General features: G+C 44.9%; 6 protein-coding genes across 6 annotated transcripts; 3 read left to right on the forward strand and 3 right to left on the reverse strand.

Annotated features, from left to right (window-relative positions):
• Nucleotides 1–116: 116 nt before the first annotated feature.
• On the reverse strand, nt 117–792 carry BGW36DRAFT_354762 (uncharacterized protein; the record flags this gene model as incomplete). The annotated part of the gene is made up of 2 exons (XM_046213564.1): nt 117–584; nt 649–792. 2 exons carry the CDS (start codon nt 790–792, stop codon nt 117–119), a joined length of 612 nt encoding a protein of 203 aa, XP_046076359.1.
• Nucleotides 793–2,325: 1,533 nt separating this feature from the next.
• Nucleotides 2,326–3,627, reverse strand: BGW36DRAFT_354763 (uncharacterized protein; the record flags this gene model as incomplete). Its single annotated transcript, XM_046213565.1, has 2 exons — nt 2,326–3,160; nt 3,224–3,627. 2 exons carry the CDS (start codon nt 3,625–3,627, stop codon nt 2,326–2,328), a joined length of 1,239 nt encoding a protein of 412 aa, XP_046076360.1.
• A 1,229-nt stretch (nt 3,628–4,856) lies between these two features.
• BGW36DRAFT_443488 (putative maltose phosphorylase) lies at nt 4,857–7,938 on the forward strand (the record flags this gene model as incomplete). The annotated part of the gene is given in 5 exon segments (XM_046221617.1): nt 4,857–4,913; nt 4,933–5,095; nt 5,151–6,511; nt 6,564–6,854; nt 6,919–7,938. The coding sequence occupies 5 exon segments, from the start codon at nt 4,857–4,859 to the stop codon at nt 7,936–7,938; spliced, it is 2,892 nt and encodes a 963-aa protein (XP_046076361.1).
• Nucleotides 7,939–8,015: 77 nt separating this feature from the next.
• On the reverse strand, nt 8,016–9,043 carry BGW36DRAFT_393709 (putative cytochrome P450; the record flags this gene model as incomplete). Its single annotated transcript, XM_046217835.1, has 2 exons — nt 8,016–8,619; nt 8,694–9,043. The coding sequence occupies 2 exons, from the start codon at nt 9,041–9,043 to the stop codon at nt 8,016–8,018; spliced, it is 954 nt and encodes a 317-aa protein (XP_046076362.1).
• Nucleotides 9,044–10,002: 959 nt separating this feature from the next.
• BGW36DRAFT_369192 (serine hydrolase-domain-containing protein) lies at nt 10,003–11,365 on the forward strand. Its single transcript, XM_046215099.1, has 3 exons — nt 10,003–10,409; nt 10,468–10,555; nt 10,623–11,365. Exons 1-3 carry the CDS (start codon nt 10,368–10,370, stop codon nt 11,345–11,347), a joined length of 855 nt encoding a protein of 284 aa, XP_046076363.1. The 5' UTR covers nt 10,003–10,367; the 3' UTR covers nt 11,348–11,365.
• Nucleotides 11,366–12,391: 1,026 nt separating this feature from the next.
• BGW36DRAFT_312413 (iterative type I polyketide synthase) lies at nt 12,392–20,519 on the forward strand. Its single transcript, XM_046212501.1, has 4 exons — nt 12,392–13,771; nt 13,862–14,369; nt 14,426–19,536; nt 19,593–20,519. Exons 1-4 carry the CDS (start codon nt 12,416–12,418, stop codon nt 20,457–20,459), a joined length of 7,842 nt encoding a protein of 2,613 aa, XP_046076364.1. The 5' UTR covers nt 12,392–12,415; the 3' UTR covers nt 20,460–20,519.
• The last annotated feature ends 1,251 nt before the right edge of the window (nt 20,520–21,770 follow it).

A 21,770-nucleotide genomic window follows, 5' to 3' on the forward strand; every position in this document is an offset into this window, starting at 1 on the left:
ATTCCCGGGATGCTTCCAAGGCTTCGGGTTACCAGCCGCACCAATACACTCTATATCCCAACATGCGAGGATAGCAGCCACAAAAATAAGGACCTCTGACTTTGCAACTTCTTCCCCTAGCACATGCTGGCGCCACCTCCCCAGGGAAACATAGTTTTGTACTCAACTTTTGCTCTATCTTTAGTATCTGTCTCACTGCCGTTGTTCTCTTCGAATAACTGATCATCTTTTTGAGAATTTTGACCCTCTTCAGTACAGAAGCGGCGTGTATCAAATGTTTCAGGATTTGGAAAATATCGATCGTCCATTTGATGGGTGCCATGAGACAAAGCGATATATTCTCCCTTTTTGAGGATGTCTGTCTGGGGAACATCATGATTGAAGACCTTTGCGTCATGAGATTCTGTTAACGTGAAGTCCTCGTTAATGTACCGGTACAGCATTTCGCCAGACTCCCACCGTAAATTTTCAAGGAAAGCTCCTTGTAAAAGTGGACAGTATTTTTGGATATTCAGTAAATCAAAATCAAGACTATGTTTTGTGCCACCCTCTGCTTTTTTTAAATTGAGCGAAGGGCTCAATTTCTGTACGTATCTCGGCTAGAAGAGTCGGGTTGGAAAATATATGGAAAACCGTCCAGAAAGTTACTTGATTCGCATTTACATTGAGTGCCCACAAAACAATGCTGTCGGATACTGCACCAAGCCAACCTTGCTCAGCGGCTGGTTTCGCCATATCAAAACCCCCGGCTTTGGAAAAGGACTCGATGCGGTCATGAATTATATTGCTCATTTTATCGACGTGTGCCCATGTCGGTCCTGGGTCAGTGCCGCGCTGGTACTTTCATATAGCAGAAATCATACGGCTACGCGCAGCAGTAGCTCGACGCAACGGCGAAGTCCATCGTGGCAGAGGCGAGAGCAGAAGTGCGAAGTTCTCATCCAAAGTGGACAGGTCGGAAAGCAAATCAGGATTATGTCCTAAGATATCCGGTCCCATCAAAATCGTAATCGCCAGGTGGCCGACAAAATCCCGCAACAAAGTATGTCTTCGCTACCTAGGCGCTGGGACTTTGATCTGAGCAGTTCGTTCCCACGACCTCTGTTTATCCCTCAAGCTAGTGAAAGTGGTGAGGTCGAACACTCGACTATTCACACCGCTAATCAGAGTCGATAACGCTGGCTGCAAGAATGACTCCCTCATCATCCCGTGCACTTTTTCTGGGTGTGGTTCTAGAGCAGATTTTGGTCCATTTTTCGAAATTGCCGCTCATCACCAAATACCGTTTCCATCAGCTGGAAAAAGAACGGCTCTCCGCTGAACTTGCTTGTGTATTTTGGATTGATTGATACTAGATGAACGAGTGAGAGCGCAATCAAGTAGTGGTTCTTTGTGGAGGATCCATGTACAGAGTGAACGCCAAGGATTGGGGATAGCGACGCGAGAGTGCTGGGATGAATCCCGCGAAAGAAAGCGCTTGGGAGATGACATGACCGATAATAGGGATAGTTGGTATGATAACTGGCGGTTCTTGGGGATGGGCAGATGCTCCTACGTTTTCTTGCTGTCGTCTCCTATGGAAGTGTCGTATAACTAGATAAACTACCAACAGAGTCAATACAGTGGTGTAGGGATGCGACGTGGCTACATCAAAGAAATGATCCCTAATAGAGGGCACACTGTACCCCGTCATAATGACTATACTGGCCCTCTTTCACCATATAATCAAATATTTACTCTTGGATATTTATATTCGCAATGATATGAATACGAAGACACCTCTTGTTAACTCTCTACTTCCCTGCACAATGTTGGCAATTTATTACCGCACGAATATTACTTTCAATACATACATACGGTAACAATGCTATTCAGAGGCTAATCGTTAACTATCTAATGCAGGCTTCTGCACCAAAATCTCACTTACCACGTTTTACCCCGGTGTGCAGAAGCCAAACTCGTTCGACTAATTAAAATCGCACGATTACGTGTGCTACTAAGAGGGGTAGTTGAGCAAAACTTTTTTAGGGAGATTGCATTCTAAGATGCAATAGTTTTGATATTTTGATTATGCATGTTCGCTGATGTCGTTATATGGCTATACTCATAGCCTTGGCAGCAGAATTTTCCTGTTGCGTTGATGCTATGCGATTAATGATGTGAGAGATGTGTCTGTGCTATCTCATACTAGGTTTAGGGCTATAATCTAGCTACGTACTCGGCATATTTGCACGTGAAGAGCCACATGTGGTGAAGTCGAGTGGATGAACATAGAGGTGGCGATATAATAAAATCATACATTCCATTTTTACCAAATCCACTATCTCACGGCTGTTTCTTGATGGTTGTTATAATAGCCTCTTCAATGGCGGCATCAAAAATGATCTCATCTCTCTTCCACAACAACTGAATAGCAGCTGCGGTTGGCCCAGTGAGGACGGTCCAGATGACTATCTTCCATAATAGACAGTTCCACGAACATCTTTTGTCATGGGTCTGTGACAGCTGTAGAGAGATATATTGAGTCAACACCCACACGAGCACAGCTGTTGACCCGATGATATAATCCCATTGAAGAAGCCATTTACACCCTTCAACAAGGTGTGGAGCCTTAATCTCAGACCACGGAGAGGGAGGTATAAACACATTTTGAGGGTGGAGCAGGCCGGCGAATCGAGGTGAATATAAACCCGGGTAGAGAAGCGCTGTAAGACTTATGGAGAGGACTATAATATGCGGAGTTGCAGTTAACCCAAATGCGAATCCGTAAATGGTGCGGTGATTTGATCGGCTTTCTTTGTAGATATCCACTGTTCCACTCTTAGACTGTTGTGTCCAGCGTCGAACAAAAACAGTGACTATAAAATGCGTGACAGCGATCCACACACTCCATGGTTGGTACCATGCCACAACTGTTTGCTTCCGAAAAACGCTTAAAACTTGTGGCACAGGTGCAGCAAAGAGAGCGAGTGGCACGATATATGCTAGCGCTTGACTGGAGATCAGAGCAATGGTATCAACACGGTTTATCACATAGTCTCGGGGGCGGCTTTTATTCAGATTGGTTTGTAACGGTGACCAAAACAGGTTCCATATGGAATATAGCGGAGTAACCATCGCGTGGGAGTAGTGGAAAACGAGATATCCCCAAGGGAAGATACTTCATTGGTGTGTTAGCTCACAGTTATATCATTTCTCAAACGAAAGAATAGACAAAACATACTAGTAAAGAACCCTTCTTTCTCGATGGATATTTCTCACACTCTCTATAACAACTAACATCCATGCTGCCCCAGCTGCCCCTGCAAAATTCAAAAGCACTAGTGCTGCATCGGGCCTTGTACCATCGACAAAAGGCCACATAAAAATCAAAAAGTCTATGTTCTGTCGATCCATTCGTTCTGAGATGCCCAAAAGCCAGGGATTAAGTGGCACATTTTGATACTCGAGTCCATTATTAGTAGTAGAGGATGAACGGGACAATGGAGCAAGAAATTCTCCGGTCTTGTGAGGCAGCTGAGTATGTGCGACAAAGCCGTTCGCAACAGAAAAGAGAAGTAAAGATTTGAAACCAAAGACCGTCAGGCAGAGGAGAAGGAATTGGCCAAAACCGATCATCCAAGACATTTTTGATGTCCGATACTCTCGAAATTAATGTCAACTGGTACATACATTAATACGAAAAATTTTAAATATAGCAACAAAATCTGTGGTTCTGGGATCCGTGATCCATAATTATTGCTGTCACATTACTACGCGAATTGAATTTATTCCGTAGAATAACCAGAGGAAATTTTGGTATTCTCAACCACCGCGATCAAGCCAGCCTCCATGTAACCCAAGACCCAATGAACAGTAACTCGGCCATAAATGAACTTATCACTAAATAGTAACCTCGCAACTTATCGCACCACTCTCTCCAGGTTGTGCGGGGATAAGTGCACAGGTGTGGAGATGGGGTAGCATTGCAAGAGATTTTCAAAGCTTGCGTTGACGCATCACCCCAAATAAATTATACAATTCGTCCTAATCAAATGGCAGAACATGGTGAGTGACTAGACCCACAAGCATTGCTATGATTATGCGGTATTTTGCCGAAGATTTCTATTAAAAAAAGTCGCCGACGTCCTGAAGTCCTTAGTCAACTGTACACTAACAGTACACGATTATTACCCACCTACTCCTCATAGTTCTACACATCCACTAAAATCCATTGCAGAGGTTGAGCACTCTTTATTATGAGATATCGGTTATTGCACTTGATAAGCTGAATGCAATCCAATCAATATTCTCATGTCGAAAATGACAAATGTACGTCATGGTACGAAAGAAACATCAAAAACATGTTCTTAAATTAGTAAGTACAACAACATTTGAAGCATGAGCATGCAATATTGTTTCGCTCATGGTATGAGCTAGCCTCCCAGAAACATCACCGAGGGCCTCTAGAGATCAATGTATCGTCAGTATCAATTGATGGAGAGTCCAAGTTAGCCTACCGGGATTTTGCCCGGTTACCAATGAGAGAGAAATCGAAAAGACAAAGTGTTACGTTCTGGCGGACGATATCTCCGCATTTGTCCAGCTAACGTTAGCGCTGACGCCGTTAGGCATAGCTGGTAAAAGCTAATATCGTGGGTCTACGCCCCCAACTTTGCCCCAGTTTAAGCTTGAATCAAAGATATGGTTCGGGTATTGTTACCACCCTGATACTGCAGAGTGACGGTAACAATTCCTGTATTTCTTTTATTACGCCTTGCTACTCTTGCGTGTGACTTGATTTTACCATATCCTCACATTCTCATGATGTTAAGCTATCTACTGGTCTTAGTATCTGCATTTCAAGTCGGTCAAAAATGGAATACGGCACGAGGCGACCTAGACAATGCAATTTATCACACCCAGAAATGGCTGTATCCGCAAAGCAAGAAGACCTATCGGGATGAAGATTGGCTTTTAGAGACACACACATTTTTACCCAATCATTTTCAAACAGCACCGCATGTATCAAATGGCTACTTTGGACAGACACTCCCGTCAGAGGGTGTTGGATATTGGATTGAAAGAGCCGCCAACGGAGAATACGCACAGAATAGTACGTTTTTGAAGCACTTCCAGACCCTCAGATTCTGATATCAGATTAAAAATAGCATGGCCACTCGATCAACCTAGAGCAACATTCGGCACCATAGCTGGTTTCTGGAACTTGCAAGACAAAGTTAAATACATCAGCACCCCGGAAAATGTCGAAAGAGGTGGTGAGTCCACTATCAGTGGTATTCCAGACTGGACAGGTTTGGTTGTAACAACGGCCGATGGAAAGAGCTATCTGCCTGGGGTAGATCAGCGCACAGTCAAAAAATTCTACCAGTCATTGTCAATACGAGATGGCATAGTTAAGACCAGTGTGACGTGGGCGCCAACGACTCAGAATGGCGATGATATTCAGTATGCTTTGAATTTTACCGTTTTTGCCCATCGTAAAAGACCAAATGTGGGAGTCGTCAAGTTGGAGTTGATGGCAAACCAAAGCACCACTGTTACTATCACTGATGTCCTAGATGGGGCTGGTGCTGTGAGAGCGCATTTCGGGGATAAGGGCTTTGAAGAAGATGAGAATGTTATTTGGACAAGCGTTAAGCCATGGGGCGTGGAAGATGCTACTGCCTATGTTCTGTCATCAGTTCAGTTCAGTTCTCCCGGCTTACAAAAGGGCAGTAGACGAAATGCAATCACTTCACCTGTTGTTTCCAAAAATCTAAGTACAGTTGCTCAGAGTTGGACTGTCAATCTGGAACATGGAAAATCTTTCGCCGTTTCAAAATACGCTGGGATTGCTTCCACGGATGGATTTCCTCAACAAGCATTCACAACTGCTAAAAAGGCCGCGCTCGAGGCAAAAGCAATGCCGTGGTCTGTATTAGTTTCCGAACACAGGCAAGAGTGGGAAGAAACTTGGGATTCAGCGGATATCATAATTCCAGGAGATAAAGAATTGCAAAGAAGCGTTAGAGCATCATTGTTTCATACTTTTACAGATATGCCGCATAAGATTGAAGGAAGAGGTTTAAACGATAACTCCCTAATGCCAGGAGGTCTTTCCAGCGAGTCATATGCGGGCTTAATCTTCTGGGATGCGGAGACATGGATATATCCAAGTGTGCTGGCACTGCATCCGCAATATGCACGGGCCTTTACCAATTACCGCAGTCGGCTTCTACCTCAGGCAATAGAGAATGCGCAGTCCTACGGCTTCTCAGGGGCATTATTTCCTTGGACTAGTGGGCGTTACGGAAATTGCACGAATGCAGGGCGTTGTGAGAGCTATCAATATCATTTAAATACGGATATTGCATTAGCTCACTGGCAATATTTTCAGTCCACGAATGACATTGAATGGCTCAAACAGAACGGGTGGCCGATAATCAAGAGTGTGGCGGATATGTTCGCTGCATTTGTGGTGCTGAACAGAAAGACCGGCAAGTTTGATACCGTACTTGTCGGTGAGCCAGTGAGTACTTGTTGGCTGTTCGTAGGATGGAAGGAGTGCTAACTACTTCGAGGACGAATTTGCATTTTTCAAGAATAACGGCGCATTCACGAATACCGGAATCAAGATGCTTCTGAGTGAATACGCTCCTGCTGCAGCCAGGATTCTGAATCAGGAAATACCCCAAAATTGGTCTGAAATTGCAGAGAAAATTTCCATTCCTATGAATCTCAAAGAAAATATTACCCTAGAATTTGAGGAAATGCCCGGGGATTGGAAGGTGAAACAAGCCAGTGTTGCTTTGATGAACTATCCCCTGGAATATAGGATAGATAAAGATTGGGCTCGACACGACCTTGACTACGTACGTTTCCCTTGAATTCCATATACTTTAATAGCGCATGCAAGGATGCCTAACTATATGGCAGTACTCCATAATGAACACATATGTCGGGCCAGCAATGACATGGTCCATCTTCTCCATTAATGAAGCACAGCTTCAAACATCAGGCTGTGCGGCTTACACATATCTGCTTCGCAGCTCCGAGCCCTATCTTCGCGGCCCATTCTACAAGTTCAGTGAAACGACGTTGGATAAGCCAGAGAAAGATGGAGATGATATGGCATTTCCATTTGGGCTAAATCCCGCATTTCCTTTCCTCACTGGCGCAGGGGGCTTTTTGCAGGTGTATACGCATGGTTTAACAGGTATGAGGTTAAGTGAAGATGCGCTGTATTTTAATCCCGTTCTACCACCTCAAATTCCTGAAGGGGTCACTGTGAAGGGGATTAAGTGGCAAGATGCGAGCTTTGATATCGCGATTGGGGCAGAAATCACGACGATAACTCGCCGACGATTAGGGCTACCGCAGGATATTGTTCCCTCCACTGTTCGCATAGGGAGTAAAAATTCACACCCCGGCGAGAAATTCAAAGAATATACTTTGAAAGTTGGCGAGTCACTAGCCGTTACTACTCGAAGACCGGATATCCAGAGTTTATCCGGGGGAGTCGTGGAAAATAAGGCACTGTGTAAAACTGTCACTTCCGACGATCACCCCTGGAGCTATGGACGTTATCCATTGAGTGCAGTAGACGGCTCTAATGCAACAGTCTGGCAGCCCACAAGTGCAACAAAGCCAGCATCAATGACTATAGACTTGGGGGATAAGACTGATGTTTCCGGGTTCTTCATCAACTGGGGTGCATCACCTGCAGCTACCTTCACTATATACAGCGACGAGATCAAGTTATATGGAAATAAGGTTAAAGTATCAGCACCTTATAATCGCAGGGCAGCCCAAGAAGTCAAAATACGCCGAGGAAACACCACTGAGGTAATACTGCCAACCCCGGTACAAACTCGAAGGATCAGGTTAATGATCGAAGGGACACAGGGAGAAGACCAACATCTCGGGGCAACAGTGGCTGAATTCATTGTTATTTAGATAAGAAAATTATAGAAGCAATTTCGATATCTCTGTCTACTATTTCCGGAAGTCCATTTGATCGCCGATTATAACGCTTATTTAGCCCGTATTTTCACCCACACTTTGTCCTTCGGCGACATGATTCCTAGCGCCCTTGGATTTAATTGCACTTGCCCCTGCATATAAAAATCATATTTCGTGAGTAATGTTGCGGCTGCCAAAATAACTTCATCCTCGGCTATAAATCGACCTGAACAAATACCATTACCACCACCAAACGGGCGCAAATGTGCCGCCATTTGTTTCTGTCTCATTTCAGACTGTGAAGTATCCTCCTCATTAAATACCCATCGGTCTGGATCGAACGCTTCTGGGTCCGGAAAGATGCCGTTATTGTAGTGTAATAGCTGAACTGGAATAAATATCACGCTTCCTTGCTTGAGCATATAACCATCGAGTTCAATATCTTGGGCTAGAACACGTGCGACAGCGCTTGCTGAGCCTAACCGAAGGGACTCTTTCCATACTCCTTGCACCAAAGGCCTAGCTTTCAGGGTTTGAAGATCAAACGCAAGTTTCCCGTCTGAAGAAGGGATGAGACATTCCTGGCATTCAGCTTGGAACCGAGATAGTAAATTGGGAGACTGAATTATGTTGATCAAAAACCATGTGGTCATTGGTGCTGAGTTCAGGTTCATACTATTCCTCCGTTAATTCAATGATCACGGATAGATCTTCAATAGACAGATGAAACGCTGTAGTCAAAGACTCACACATATAGAAAAGATACATGCGAGCATGCACGGCCCCTCATGGTAAAATCATGCTTCCGAAGAAGGTTTTCCCTTTCCCAGTTCAACTTGACCCCCCACTTCTCATTCCATACAGGTCCGTTGTCCTCCCATTCTTCTAGTTCAGTGTCAACCCACTTGTCGAAATTGTCCAGTAGTCTCCTACGGGCCTGGTCCGCCCGAGGATTGAGCCTGAAAGCTAATTTCGAGCGCACGCCAACATATAGTGTCTTATTAAATATTTGAAAGTCATCGAATATTTCCGGATACCCAAGCTGTAGTCTCTTTCCAAAGAATGTGTTCAAAGAGGCGAAGAAGACGATTCTTTCCATCTCCTCATGTAGATCAAATTTTATATCTTTCTTGAGAACAGTCTCCCACATCCTCTCCCGCAAACCTTCTTCAAAATGCTTGCTGTACACTTTCATTGTACTCGTCAGGTAGCGAACCCCGAGGTTTTTAACAAAAAGCGCATGATTTGCCTGCACAAAAACTCGAGATTCTTTCTGATCATTATTCCATTCTGTGACTGGAACTTCGAACTTCGAATGGTCAGATTTCGGCATGCCTAGACCATTCTCCATCATTGATGCCACTATAGGATGGAACAAGTATTCACGTGAGCGACTGAACACATGCGCAATCACCTCAGACGAATTGTAGACGTGAAACTTGTGTCCCATCATCATTATAGTGAACGGTGAGTTTGGATATCCCTTTTTAAGGTCCCGTACCAGACCACCTGGGTCCAATAGAAAGCTGAAAATATGACCAAAGTAAGGAACCCAGTAGGGCGCGACTGGGGGCTCCTTATTTGAAGCATTTCTATTAGAGGTTGCCGATATCCGTATTATGTAGACCGACAGAAGAAAAATTATGAGAAGTGCGCAGATAGAAACTACATCCTTTGGTAGACAGATGTGTGGGAAGACACGGCTTATTCTATCAAATGAGTTAATCTTCGTCTGCATATTTGGGTGTTTGTATTTATTATTTGGGCTGGGTTGAGTAGTACGTTTCGCTTATTGAAAAGAAGTAAGATAAGGGTTTGATTTAGGAAAAATCACCTAATTCGATATGACAGCACCGTGGGAATCATACTATTTGGAGAGTTGGAATAATTCCGAGACCTCGTTGTTTGTATTGTTAATACAATACGTAACGGGGCATGTTTTTGAAATACCGTACCACGCGGCGTAGGAGACCTGTTCGTTCGCCACGCTAGTGAAAATGAATGATCAGATTTTATCATTTTGTAAAACTTAAAAGTCTGTGCGCTCATAGGCACTTCTCGTCACATTGCCTGCACTCAGTGGGTCGGTCACCTTCGCATTGCTCACGGGTCATGTTGAAGAAATGGCTAAATACTAATTGAATGTGGTCATTTTTTATTATCACCACTACCATGGTATCCCCGCTAGTAGATGAGAAAGTAATATTGGATGTTACATTCTCAATTCTTGCCCACTAGTAACCGAAATGAATGTGCTTTTCGAAACTGCCGTTACGGTGATGAAAGTGGCGCAAAAATGACTCTAGTGGATTCATGTTTATGTGCTGCAGGTCCAACAACATTACGAATGTCTAGCAACATTTTGATGATTGGCATATGCGTTTAATTCTTTGAAGGATATCTAAAACTTGCTGGCGCTCGTGATGAAGATTCTCTGCCTCCACGGACGAGGTTCAAATAACGAGGTAGTAACAACATTTTGAACACCAAGTCGAAGGGAAAACTGACGCTGTTCGTCCAAAGATATTTCAGTTGCAGACAGCCGCGTTCCGAGCTGAACTGGAAGACTTCGAATTTGAATATGTACAAGGGACTGTTCCACACACAGAGGGTAAGTCTTCCTCGTCAGACTTGCTATTGGTTAATCAAACCCGTCTGCTGATATGAAAACCTCCTAGGGAATTGGTCTTTATACACTACGGAATTCCCTAATACACCATTATACGGTTATTACGATCCATTGAGGCCATCCTCGATACAACAGGCAGAAGATGACCTCTTACGACTCATCAGAGAAAATGGGCCCTTTGACGGTGTTTTGTCCTATTCCGGCGGCACAGCCCTAGCAGCCCAGATTATCATACGTGATGCTTTAGAGAATCCCTTCAGGTTACCAGGCGACAGACCATTTCGATTCGCCACTTTCATCAATGGAGTAACGCCATTGAAAGTGTTTCCTATAAATGATGCAGAATTTACGGAAATGACAATGCAGAACTCAACATTAATCAGAGAGGCCTCCGCACTTCTTCTCCGAGACTCGGCAACGCGGGTACGCAAGAGTAAAAGCCATTTCGACGATCATGATCCTGCAGCTATTAAAGCTGAGCTGATGGCACTTGAAACAAAAACGTTAACAGACGGACGGTTATGTCTATCTGACGGTAGATACGGAATCACTAGATACGATTCAGATATCGACGGAATTCTAATTGATATCCCTACACTCCATGTGCGGTGTCCAGAAGAGCAAGACTTCCATCATGGCCAGCATATGACTCAACTGTGCGATCCGGAACAGTCGATGCAATTCCACCACCACAACGGAGAAGACTTTCCACGTGGGCATGCCGAGATGAAGAAAATCGCCCAGATGATCAGAGAGTTAGCTGAAAAGGCTTAGGGGCGAGTTAGTAAATACAGTAGCTTTGTAACACTTATTACACTCCTTCGTAATGAAATGATATAATGTTGGAACTGATATGCTTCCCATTGGCTGGTTAATAGTCTCAGTCGTATACTTTAAGCAATCCCCAATATCTCCAGTCTCCATATCATAATTGGTGCCAAAGAATACATAGCCGACATAGATCGGACCCCACTGCGGAGCTTGTAACCACAGACTTTCGCCAATATCTTATTACCCAATATGTGTCACCGGTCCGTTTATGTGAGGCCTTCCATAAGAGGTTTCCACGATGTAACCTCAATCAGTAAACTGGGGAAATCATGCAGATAGTGTTAATACTGGCCGTGGGTTTTAAGCAAACCCACACGTGGAAACATTCGCAGCCATGCTCGGATACCTTTCCATGTTGGCTCTTTGACCCTCTTTATATTTTGATTAGCGCGAGATTGCGGCGTGGCTTGGGTTAGCTCTAGAGAACCATTTTCTCTATCGAGAAGGAAGACGAGAAAAAAGAAGGTGGACTTCGGTCAAATTACTGACATCTCGGTTGAAAAAACAATGCAATGATAGCACCTCCCCGGACAGCCTCTATTATAAAATAGTAATATCAAACTATTAGCTCATTTACCGCCATTGCATAACATGGATCAGACTGTTATACTAGATACCCCCTCTTCCTGCTGACCATAAATCTTTTGAAAACGGGGCTAACTAACAGATGGAACTCTCTTCCCGCAACGAGGATTGGCACGGATCGAGTTACATGTAAACTTGCCCCGGGGTAATTGCGGAGAGAGGCATCCTCTGGTTATACGAACGGTTAGTATTCGTCTTAGTAATTCACACTGTAAGATAGCGCATGGAACTAGATATCTTTGCCCTGGCGGGGTTCTGTCCGGTGGACATTTATTAAAGAGAAAGATGATTATGTGAAGACCACACCCTCTGCACCCCTCTTCTACACTAAACAAACCCCTTCTCATCACCATGGCCCCAATCGCTACGGATGACAGCATGGGGTCATCCTCTCTCAAGGAAATTGAGCCGCTTGCTATTATTGGCATGGCCACTCGTTTTCCAGAAGACGCAACTTCGACTGATAAGCTGTGGGAGTTTCTCCTACGAGCTCGATCGGCAGCAGCACCTTTCCCTTCGGAGCGCCTCAATGCAGATGCCTTTTTTCACCCTGACCCGGAACATGGCGGTACCTTCGCCGTCGAAGGGGGTCATTTCCTCGCTGAAGATCCCGCAGCCTTCGATGCTGCCTTCTTCAATGTAATTAAAACAGAGCTCCTGACTTTGGATCCCCAGCAGCGGCTGGTGATGGAGAGTGTTTATCATGCTCTCGAAAATGCCGGTATTCCTATGCAAACGACAGTGGGATCCAGAACATCCGTGTTCGCCAGCGGGTTCAATCACGACCACCTTGCCCTTCTGAACTCAGACCCTGAAAGCACAATAAAATACAAACCGACCAGTGTCACAAATTCGATTATATCCAACCGAGTTAGCTGGTTTTTCGATTTCAAATCGTCCAGTATGACGATAGATACTGCGTGTTCGAGCAGCATGGTAGCATTGCATCTCGCTGCTCAAAGTCTACATGCTCATGAAAGTGAAATGGCGGTGGTGAGTGGTGTCAATATCGTGGAATTTCCCATTGATATTGTTGGCATGAGTCATCATGGCTTTCTGGGAGCGAACGGCCGTTGCTTTTCTTTCGACCACAGAGCAAACGGCTATGCTCGAGGCGAAGGAGTGGGCTCTCTAATCATTAAGCCTCTTTCATCAGCCATCCGAGATGGCGATACAATTCGCGCTGTTCTTAGAGGAACTGGTGTCAACCAAGACGGCCGTACACCCGGTATTAGTCTTCCCAGCGCCACAGCTCAAGAGAAATTGATTCAAGAAATATATAAAAATGCAGGCCTTAATCCCGCCGACACGCATTTTGTCGAGGCTCATGGCACTGGTACAGCAGCTGGCGATCCTATAGAAGCTGGAGCTATCGCTAGCGCATTTAAATCGCGAAGGAAGGGTTTCCCCCTTCACATCGGGGCAATCAAATCTGGTGTTGGCCATCTCGAAGGTGGCGCTGGTATTGCTGGTATCATCAAATCAGTATTGATTCTAGAAAATGGAATTATCCCTCCGAATGCCAATTTCGAGAAAGTCAACCCTAAGATACCTACGAAGAAATGGAATATCACCTTTCCAGTGGAGAATGTTCCGTGGCCTATCGAGGGACCGCGAAGGATTTCGGTAAATTCGTTTGGCGTTGGTGGAACAAATGGCCACTGTATTCTCGATGATGCCTACCATTATCTGAAAGATAATAATATATCCGCTATCCATAATACGCGGCCGACCATTCCATCCCAGGATGAAATATCACAATTGATCCGGTCTCTTCGCGACGTAGAAAGGGTAGAAAAAGATGAGGTTCCTGAGAACGGTATAGACAACGAAGTGGAAAATGCGTCTCCTAATGGTGTCGATGAAAAGAAGGATCATGGTGATGGGGTTGTGAATGGTGTTGCAACTGGCAACGGGAACATAAATGGTCATGTCAACGGTGCTAATGGTACCAATGGCATTCATAAAGAAGAAGTTCCCACAGTTTTCCCACTAACTGCCTTTGATGACGAGGGCATTAAACGCAATGCCGATGCACTCACTCAATATCTGAGTGACAAGCCCTTTTCAATCAACCATGGAAAATCTGATTTGCTAGCAGATTTATCTTTCACTCTATCCGAGAAGAGGTCCAAATTTCCGTGGAAGAGCTTTGTCCTCGCATCGTCGAAGGAGGAGCTCAAAGATAATTTGTTCAAGGAAAAATACTCAAAGCCTGTTCGTGCTCGGAATGCTCCCATGGTCGGGTTCGTTTTTACTGGACAGGGTGCTCAACACTGGAAGATGGGGCGGGAGCTTTTTGTTTATCCTGTGTTCGGGGCATCTGTAGAAATGGCCTCTGAATATATGAAGTCACTTGGTAGTGAATGGACCCTTACAGGTAAGATTTCGACAAATAAAACTTTAAATATTTGAGTCGTGCTAATCATCTTTTAGATGAGCTTTTCAAAGACAAAGATTTGTCGCTTGTAAACGAGTCATACCTCTCTCACCCTAGCTGTTCAGCGATTCAAATTGCTTTGGTCGATTTATTGGCAAGTTGGAATGTCTATCCCGAACGTGTAGTCGGCCATTCGTCCGGAGAAATACCGGCTGCATATGCTGCTGGTAGACTAACTAGAGAAGGAGCATGGAAAGCTGCTTACTTTCGAGGATATGTCTCTGCAAAACAGCTGGCTGCCAAGGGTGCCATGCTCGCTGTTGGTTTGAGTGAAACGCAGCTAACACCTTATCTTGAACGTGTGCATAGTGATAAAAAGGGGGAGCTCATTATTGCCTGCTACAACAGTCCTAAAAATAACACCGTCTCAGGTGACGAGACGATGGTCAATAGTCTAAAGGGCTTGCTGGATGCAGATCGGGTTTTCGCTCGCAAACTCAACGTCAAGAATGCGTATCATTCCGCTCACATGAAGGAGGTATCTTCTGATTACCACCAACTTATGGGGGACCTTTCTGCTGGCACTCCCTTTCAGGCTCCTCATAAGGCTTTAATGTTCTCCACAGTCACTGGACTGGAAGTCCAAGTGGATCATCTCGAAGCTCAATATTGGGTTGAGAACATGGTATCTCCTGTTCGATTTACAGACGGTCTTTCCGCGATGTGCTACAAAAAAAACACGACAGGGCAAGGCCATCTGCGCATGAATACAACCGCCGAAAGCATATTTGCGGATCATCTTCTGGAAATTGGACCTCATGCGGCTCTACAGAGTGCGATCAAAGAAGTCATTGCAGCGAAGGGTAATCAATCTCCGATTAATTACCTGCCAGTGCTGAATCGTAGTGAAAGTAGCCCAGAAGTACTCTTGAATACTGTTGGGACTTTGTATGCGAAAGGGGGTTCAGTGAAAGTAACTGCTGTGAACACTGCCGCCGATAGTGAAAGGACAAAGCCACATCTACTAATTGACCTTCCTCCATATAGGTTTAATCACAGCTCGACGACTATGTACGAGAGTAGGTTGAGCAAAAATTATCGTTTCAGAAAACACCCCAGGCACGACCTCTTCGGCGCACCAGTTCCTGATTGGAATGAAGAAATTCCGCGTTGGCGTCACTTTTTGAGACTGCAAGAAAACCCGTGGTTGAAGGATCACCTTGTTACCAATAATTATGTCTTCCCAGGTGTAGGTTACATCGTCATGGCCATTGAGGCAACACATCAACAGGCAGATCCATCTTCTACCGTTATCGGATTTAGGTTAAAAAACATTGCGCTAAAGCGTGCACTCATTATACCAGATATAAAGGAAGGTATAGAGACGTGTGTATCGTTGACTAGAATGGACGAATCTAGTTTGTGGAGCTCTTCTATCTGGAAGCGATTTCAAGTCACTTCCTATAATCCTATCGGGGACGACTGGGTCGAGCATTGTACCGGATACATTGCTATAGACTACAAAACTACGTCAGGCCCTGTTGACGCTGGTCGCGAGGAAGAAGAGGAAAAAAAGGCCTGGGCTGAAACCCTTAAAAGTGTTGTCGGATTGTGTCAACAGCCCGTAGACTTCGAGAAGTCATACGAAAATTTGCAAACTGCCGGTCTTTCATTCGGGCCGCTGTTTAGGAATCTTAAAAATGTCCATGTCAATGGGAAGAACCTGGGATCTGTCATGGGCACAGTTACTGTTCCAGATATTCCAAGTTCGATGCCAAAGAGCTACGTTCACCCACACCTCATTCACCCAGCCACCATGGACAGCATGTTACATCTCTTTCTAGCTGCCGTTCTTGACTTTACTGGGAAGCCAACTCTAGAAAAGGCCGCCGTCCCAACCTTCATCAGGGAAGTGTGGCTTTCTGCGGATTTGAGCTCAGCTCCTGGTCATGCTTATACTGGATACGGAAAAGCGGGACTTATCGCGTATGATAAGTATGAATGTGATGTCAAGATTTGGGATCAGGAGACCCAAGATCCTCGCATTAGTATTAAAGGTATTCGGGTGACACCCCTTGAGTCTGGCAATTCCGATAGCAGCCAGGTTCGAAAATTATGCCATAATCTGGAATGGAAGCCAGCTTTGCAGCTTCTTGACCCGGAGACCGCCTGTGGACTCAGTAATATTTCTCCGCCGGATATTGAAAAGGATAACTACTGGGTCCAGCGTTACCAATTAGCAACCATGTTGCTTGTGACTGACGCACTGGCCGTTCTGGAAGGCTTTAATCCATCGACACTGAACGGTCACCTGAAACAATACTGGGACTGGATGAACTTTCGAGCCACAGAGTTGAAAGAAAATAAGATTTCACAGCTCTTGTTGTCAGAGTTCGACGCCTTCCCGCAGACTAGTGAGGCTAAGGACGCTCTTTACCGTGAAGTTGAAGATCACAGTGCGGACGGTGCACTTGCAATTCGAATGGGCCGGAACATTGTGTCCGTCTTAAGGGAAGAATCTGACCCACTCCATCTCATGTTCGGCCAGGATGATCTCATGGACCGAGTTTATGATGAAGTCGTGCATTTGGGTGATCTTCCAATTCATCTAAAAAGTTACTTGACGGCTCTAGGAGATAACCGTACTGATCTTAGCGTTTTAGAGGTTGGCGCAGGTACGGGAAGTTCAACAGCGGCTATATTGGACGTTTTGTCTCCTGATATCCAGGCAATGAAAGAGGTTGAGAAGGCCTCCCGAATTTCATCCTATTCATTCACCGATATCTCAGCCGGGTTTTTTGAAAAGGCGAAAGAACGCTTCAAACACTGGAACAATATCATGCAATTCAGGACGCTCAATGCAGAAAAAGACCCTCTTTCACAAGGTTTTGAAGCTGGCACATATGATCTGGTTGTTGCTGGTAATGTCATTCATGCAACTGCAGATGTGCGCAAAACCTTGAAGAATTTGAGGATGCTTCTGAAGCCTGGTGGAAAAATCCTAATGCATGAAGGAAATAGGCAAGATTTAATTTGGTCTCAGATTGCATTTGGCCAGTTACCCGGATGGTGGCTTGGTGTAGAGCCAATTCGCAAGTGGTGCCCCTTTCTTACTCCTGCACAGTGGGACGTTGTGTTCAAAGATTCGGGCTTCTCTGGGGTTGATATTGAGTTTCCAAGTTCACAAAATCCTGATAACTCCAGTCAAAGTATTCTTGTGGGTACAGCAATCCGAGCGGACTCCGACAAGGATCTCATTGACCATATCATTTTGTTGGATCATGAAACTCGTCATGAAATTACTGCAGGACTTGAGCAAAGCCTTCTCTCTTTGCATCATGTTACCAAAGTGACTATTATTAGTCCAAATGACCTACCAGATATTGATCTCACTAGCGCCATTTGCATATCTCTTCTCGAAGTGCAGAACCCGTTCTTAGAAGGCATCAGCGAGTGTGGCTACCTTGGGATTCGTAAATTGGTTGCCACAGGTGGCGGTCTCCTTTGGGTTACAGGTAACCCGCTCGTCAAACCTGAATTTGATATGATCCTTGGTCTTCTAAGAACTGTTCGTTGGGAGAGGGACCTAGAGGCCGCGAATCTAGCAAGCGTTTCGATTATAGAAGACGAAGTATCGCCAACAATCCTTCTCAATAACCTTATGAAGATCTTCAAAAACCAATTCATTGATCTTTTCCCTAGCGAATTCAACTCAGAGTTTCAACTCAAGAACGGTCGCATTTATACGTCCCGTCTTGTTGACTCTGATTCAGGGAATGATTTCTTGAAAAACAAATTCGCGAAAGCCAATCCACAGATGATCACGTTTGGGGACAGCGGCCGCCCTATCAAACTCAGCACTTCTTCTCCCGGTCTTTTGAACAAGCTTGAATGGGTTACGGATACCATTTACGACGAGCCTCTTGGGGAAACACAGGTGGAGATTGATATCAAAGCTGTTGGTTTGAACTTCCGCGACTTGATGATTGCCATGGGCGAGCACATGGCCTACAGTCTTGGTAATGAGGCTGGCGGTATTGTTACTCGCGTTGGTTCAGCTGTTGATAGAGTCAAGCCCGGCGATCGAGTTGTATACCTCTGTGGATTGGAGAGTACAGGATGCTTTCACACCTTTGGCAGGGTTGACCAGAATGTTGTTTGCAAAATCCCAGATAATCTCAGCTATGAGATTGCTGCTGGTCTTCCTTGTGTGTACGCTACTGTTATCTATGGTCTGAACGACGCTGCAAGACTTCTTAAGGATGAGACTATTCTCATTCATGCTGCAGCTGGTGGTGTTGGCCAAGCGGCTATTCACTATTCGAAGATGGTGGGCGCCGAAATTTACGCTACAGTCTCAACACCCGAAAAGCGTGACCTTCTAGTAGCCGAGTACGGTATTCAAGAAGATCACATCTTCTCCAGCCGTGACCTCACCTTTGTTAAAGGTATAATGAGATGTACCAAAGGTAAGGGTGTGGACGTCGTGTTGAACTCGCTATCTGGGGAGGCCCTCCGTGCTTCATGGGATTGTTTAGCTCCATTTGGACGATTCATTGAGATAGGAAAGAAAGATGCCCAGGCATATGGCAAGGTTGAGCTGACCCCATTCCTGCGCAACGTGACAATGGCTAGTGTTGAATTGCCTACAATGATGCGTCATCGTCCTTCACTCATTGCCCGGTTGACGGAAGATACTATTCGTTTGTGGAGTGAAGGAAAAGTCAAGGAAGCCAAGCCAACTACAATCATGAACTACTCTCAAGTAGAAGAAGGCCTTCGCCTTTTGCAATCCGGGAAAGGTATGGGTAAGATGATATTCGTTCCGGGCGAGGAGGACCTCATTTCTGTCGTTCCGGAGTCTTCGTCTCCATATCAGTTCAAGGAAAATGCATCTTACGTCTTAGCGGGCGGCACTGGAGGTTTAGGACGTAGCATTGCATCGTGGATGGTTTCTCGGGGTGTAAAACATTTGATCTTCCTCGCTCGTTCCAGACCGTCTGCTGCAGTACAAGATTTCATCAAAGATTTGGAAGAGAAAGGGTGCAATGTTAAGATTTCTTTGTGCGATGTATCGGATAAAGATAGACTGAATGCTGTTGTTGATGAGTGCCGCACATATATGCCACCAATAAAGGGTGTCATACAAGGGGCCATGGTGTTGAAGGTATGTTACTGCGCTATTTGGAGAACTAGATGGCATACCCAGCTAATACTCCTCAGGATGGAATGTTTGAGAACATGCCTTACGAAGACTGGAATGTAGCGATAAAACCCAAAGTTCGAGGATCATGGAACCTTCATGAAGCTTTGCCAAGAGATATGGACTTTTTTGTAATGCTTTCATCTGCGACGGGTATCCTAGGCAATCGAAGCCAGGCAAATTATGCTGCTGGTAACACTTACCAAGACGCGCTATCTCGATACCGGGCTTCTCTCGGCTTGCCATCTGCCAGTGTGGATCTTGGTAGTGTTCTCTCGGTTGGTTTCGTGGCCGAAAACAAGGACTATGCTCGGCACACTACTGCTGTACTTGAGGTACTCCGTGAAGATGAGATTCACACTATTCTCGAATATCTCATCGACCCAATACACAAGTCCAAGGCTACAACACAGCTTATTGCTGGCTTGACTACCGGAACAATGTATCATGAGCGGGGTGTACCCTCACCATCTTACCTTAATTTCCCGATGTTCACTCATCTCCGCAAGACGAAGGTCTCCAGCGCACAGAATTCTGAGGAGAACCCGACATATCTGGTGCAATCTCTCCTCATTGCGGCAACAACATTGGAAGAGGCTGTCAATGTTGTATCAAATGGTATTAGAAACAAGCTTGCCTCGTTGTTAGCTATTCCCGTTGGAAATATCGATCCTTCTAAATCCATCAGCTCTAATGGTGTCGATTCACTGGTAGCAATGGAGTTCCGAACATGGTTGGTCAAGGACTTATGTGCTGATATTCCTTTGCTCGAAATTACCGGCACCGCAAGTATCACAACAATTAGTCACAAGATAGCAAGTGTCAGTAAGCTAGCTCAGTTTTCGATTACGCCTCCGAAGGGAAGTTTAATTGTCAATGCGAGATAAAGTCTTCACTTTTGGAATGATAACGCATTTTCTTTTGTTTGTTTGTTTGTTTATTTTGGCAACTTTATTTCTGCCGGTCTATATTGACGGCGATTTAGTTCTCCATGTTTCATGGAGTTATGAATTTATTAAACTTATTTTGATTCATCTTATTACAGTTTATTAACAGTTTAAGTACTCCTCAATCTTGCTGCAATGGAAGTTCCCAATCGCAAAAATAAAGATGACCTGCCAATGAGTCTGTTCTGGCATGGTTTAAAATAGAGGGATTGTGGCACAGATCATGCTTGCTGTATCCAATTGGAGGCATCATTCAAATGTTCACTAAAACAATAACTCCGTGAAATTTCCATGTTAGATGTATTCAATTATTACCCAAAAGAATCAGGAGAGTCTCACATGACAAGAAAATCCTTGAAGTTTTGTTTTAAGGCGTGTGTTGGAACAGTCATGTACCCCTTGGACATGCCCTCAACTATCTGGTTAAGATCGATGCCATCGCATCTCTCTCACCGTGCTGTCTGAGAAGCCCCTCTATAGTAACATCAAACTTTGCCTGCCACACTTTCTCTTCTGGTACCTCAGGCCGGTAGGAATAGATGTCTAGCCCAGTTTCCCTTCCTCCGACAATACTTCATCAACCAACACAAGAATAACAAGCTTAATACCGCCCTGAGATCCATTCAGGTACGCTTCTGCCTTTTCCATCCAGTATGGCAGACTACTTGCGTTCCCGATTTCGATGACAATAGGGGGCAGTGCATTGAAATTTTGTTGGCATAACATGAGTATTGGCTGACACAGTATTTTTCTGTGAATACCTCTCAGACCAATGTTTGAGTTGGAAAACACCCCGAATTTAAGGCTGGTTTTGGCAACTAGAATGCCGCGTACGCCCTCTAGCCAAGCCGTATATGGTTTCTAGCAGCGCTTCGAATCGAGAGAGAATTGGTCTCGTCACGATTTGGGTAGCTGAGTTATCGTACTCCACGCCATCAACAACGCCACGCTTGTTGACGAACTGGTTGTGGAAGTACAGTCGAATTGCTTTTCGATTGAGACGGACGTAAGGAAGAGGAACAGGGACGCTGATATAACGACGTATCATGGTAAGGATCTCAGGAGTTACCTCTTCGAGGGCGGAGACTCCTTATCCTTCCAGAATTTGCTTTATTAACATTTGCTCAAAGGCCATGCCTTCATCGACTGGAATCTCTTCGTGATACATGTTCATAGAGATCGTCCAGGTTTGTAGTTGAATTGGAAGGTGGCTATCAGGGCGAAATTGGGATACTATGGTGGTGTGAAGGG

The sequence above is a fragment of the Talaromyces proteolyticus genome, assembly GCF_021365285.1.
Source record: "Talaromyces proteolyticus strain PMI_201 chromosome Unknown BGW36scaffold_2, whole genome shotgun sequence".
Classification (NCBI taxonomy): domain Eukaryota; kingdom Fungi; phylum Ascomycota; class Eurotiomycetes; order Eurotiales; family Trichocomaceae; genus Talaromyces; species Talaromyces proteolyticus.

Bases quoted from the DNA above. Each gene is read 5' to 3' on its own strand.
- BGW36DRAFT_369192 (XM_046215099.1), top strand. From the start codon at position 10,368: ATGAAGATTCTCTGCCTCCACGGACGAGGTTCAAATAACGAG. The intron at 10,410-10,467 runs GTAGTAACAACA...GTTCGTCCAAAG, and splicing joins GACGAGGTTCAAATAACGAG to ATATTTCAGTTGCAGACAGC. The intron at 10,556-10,622 runs GTAAGTCTTCCT...AAAACCTCCTAG, and splicing joins GACTGTTCCACACACAGAGG to GGAATTGGTCTTTATACACT.
- BGW36DRAFT_312413 (XM_046212501.1), top strand. From the start codon at position 12,416: ATGGCCACTCGTTTTCCAGAAGACGCAACTTCGACTGATAAGCTGTGG. The intron at 13,772-13,861 runs GTAGAAAGGGTA...GATGAAAAGAAG, and splicing joins TGATCCGGTCTCTTCGCGAC to GATCATGGTGATGGGGTTGT. The intron at 19,537-19,592 runs GTATGTTACTGC...AATACTCCTCAG, and splicing joins AAGGGGCCATGGTGTTGAAG to GATGGAATGTTTGAGAACAT.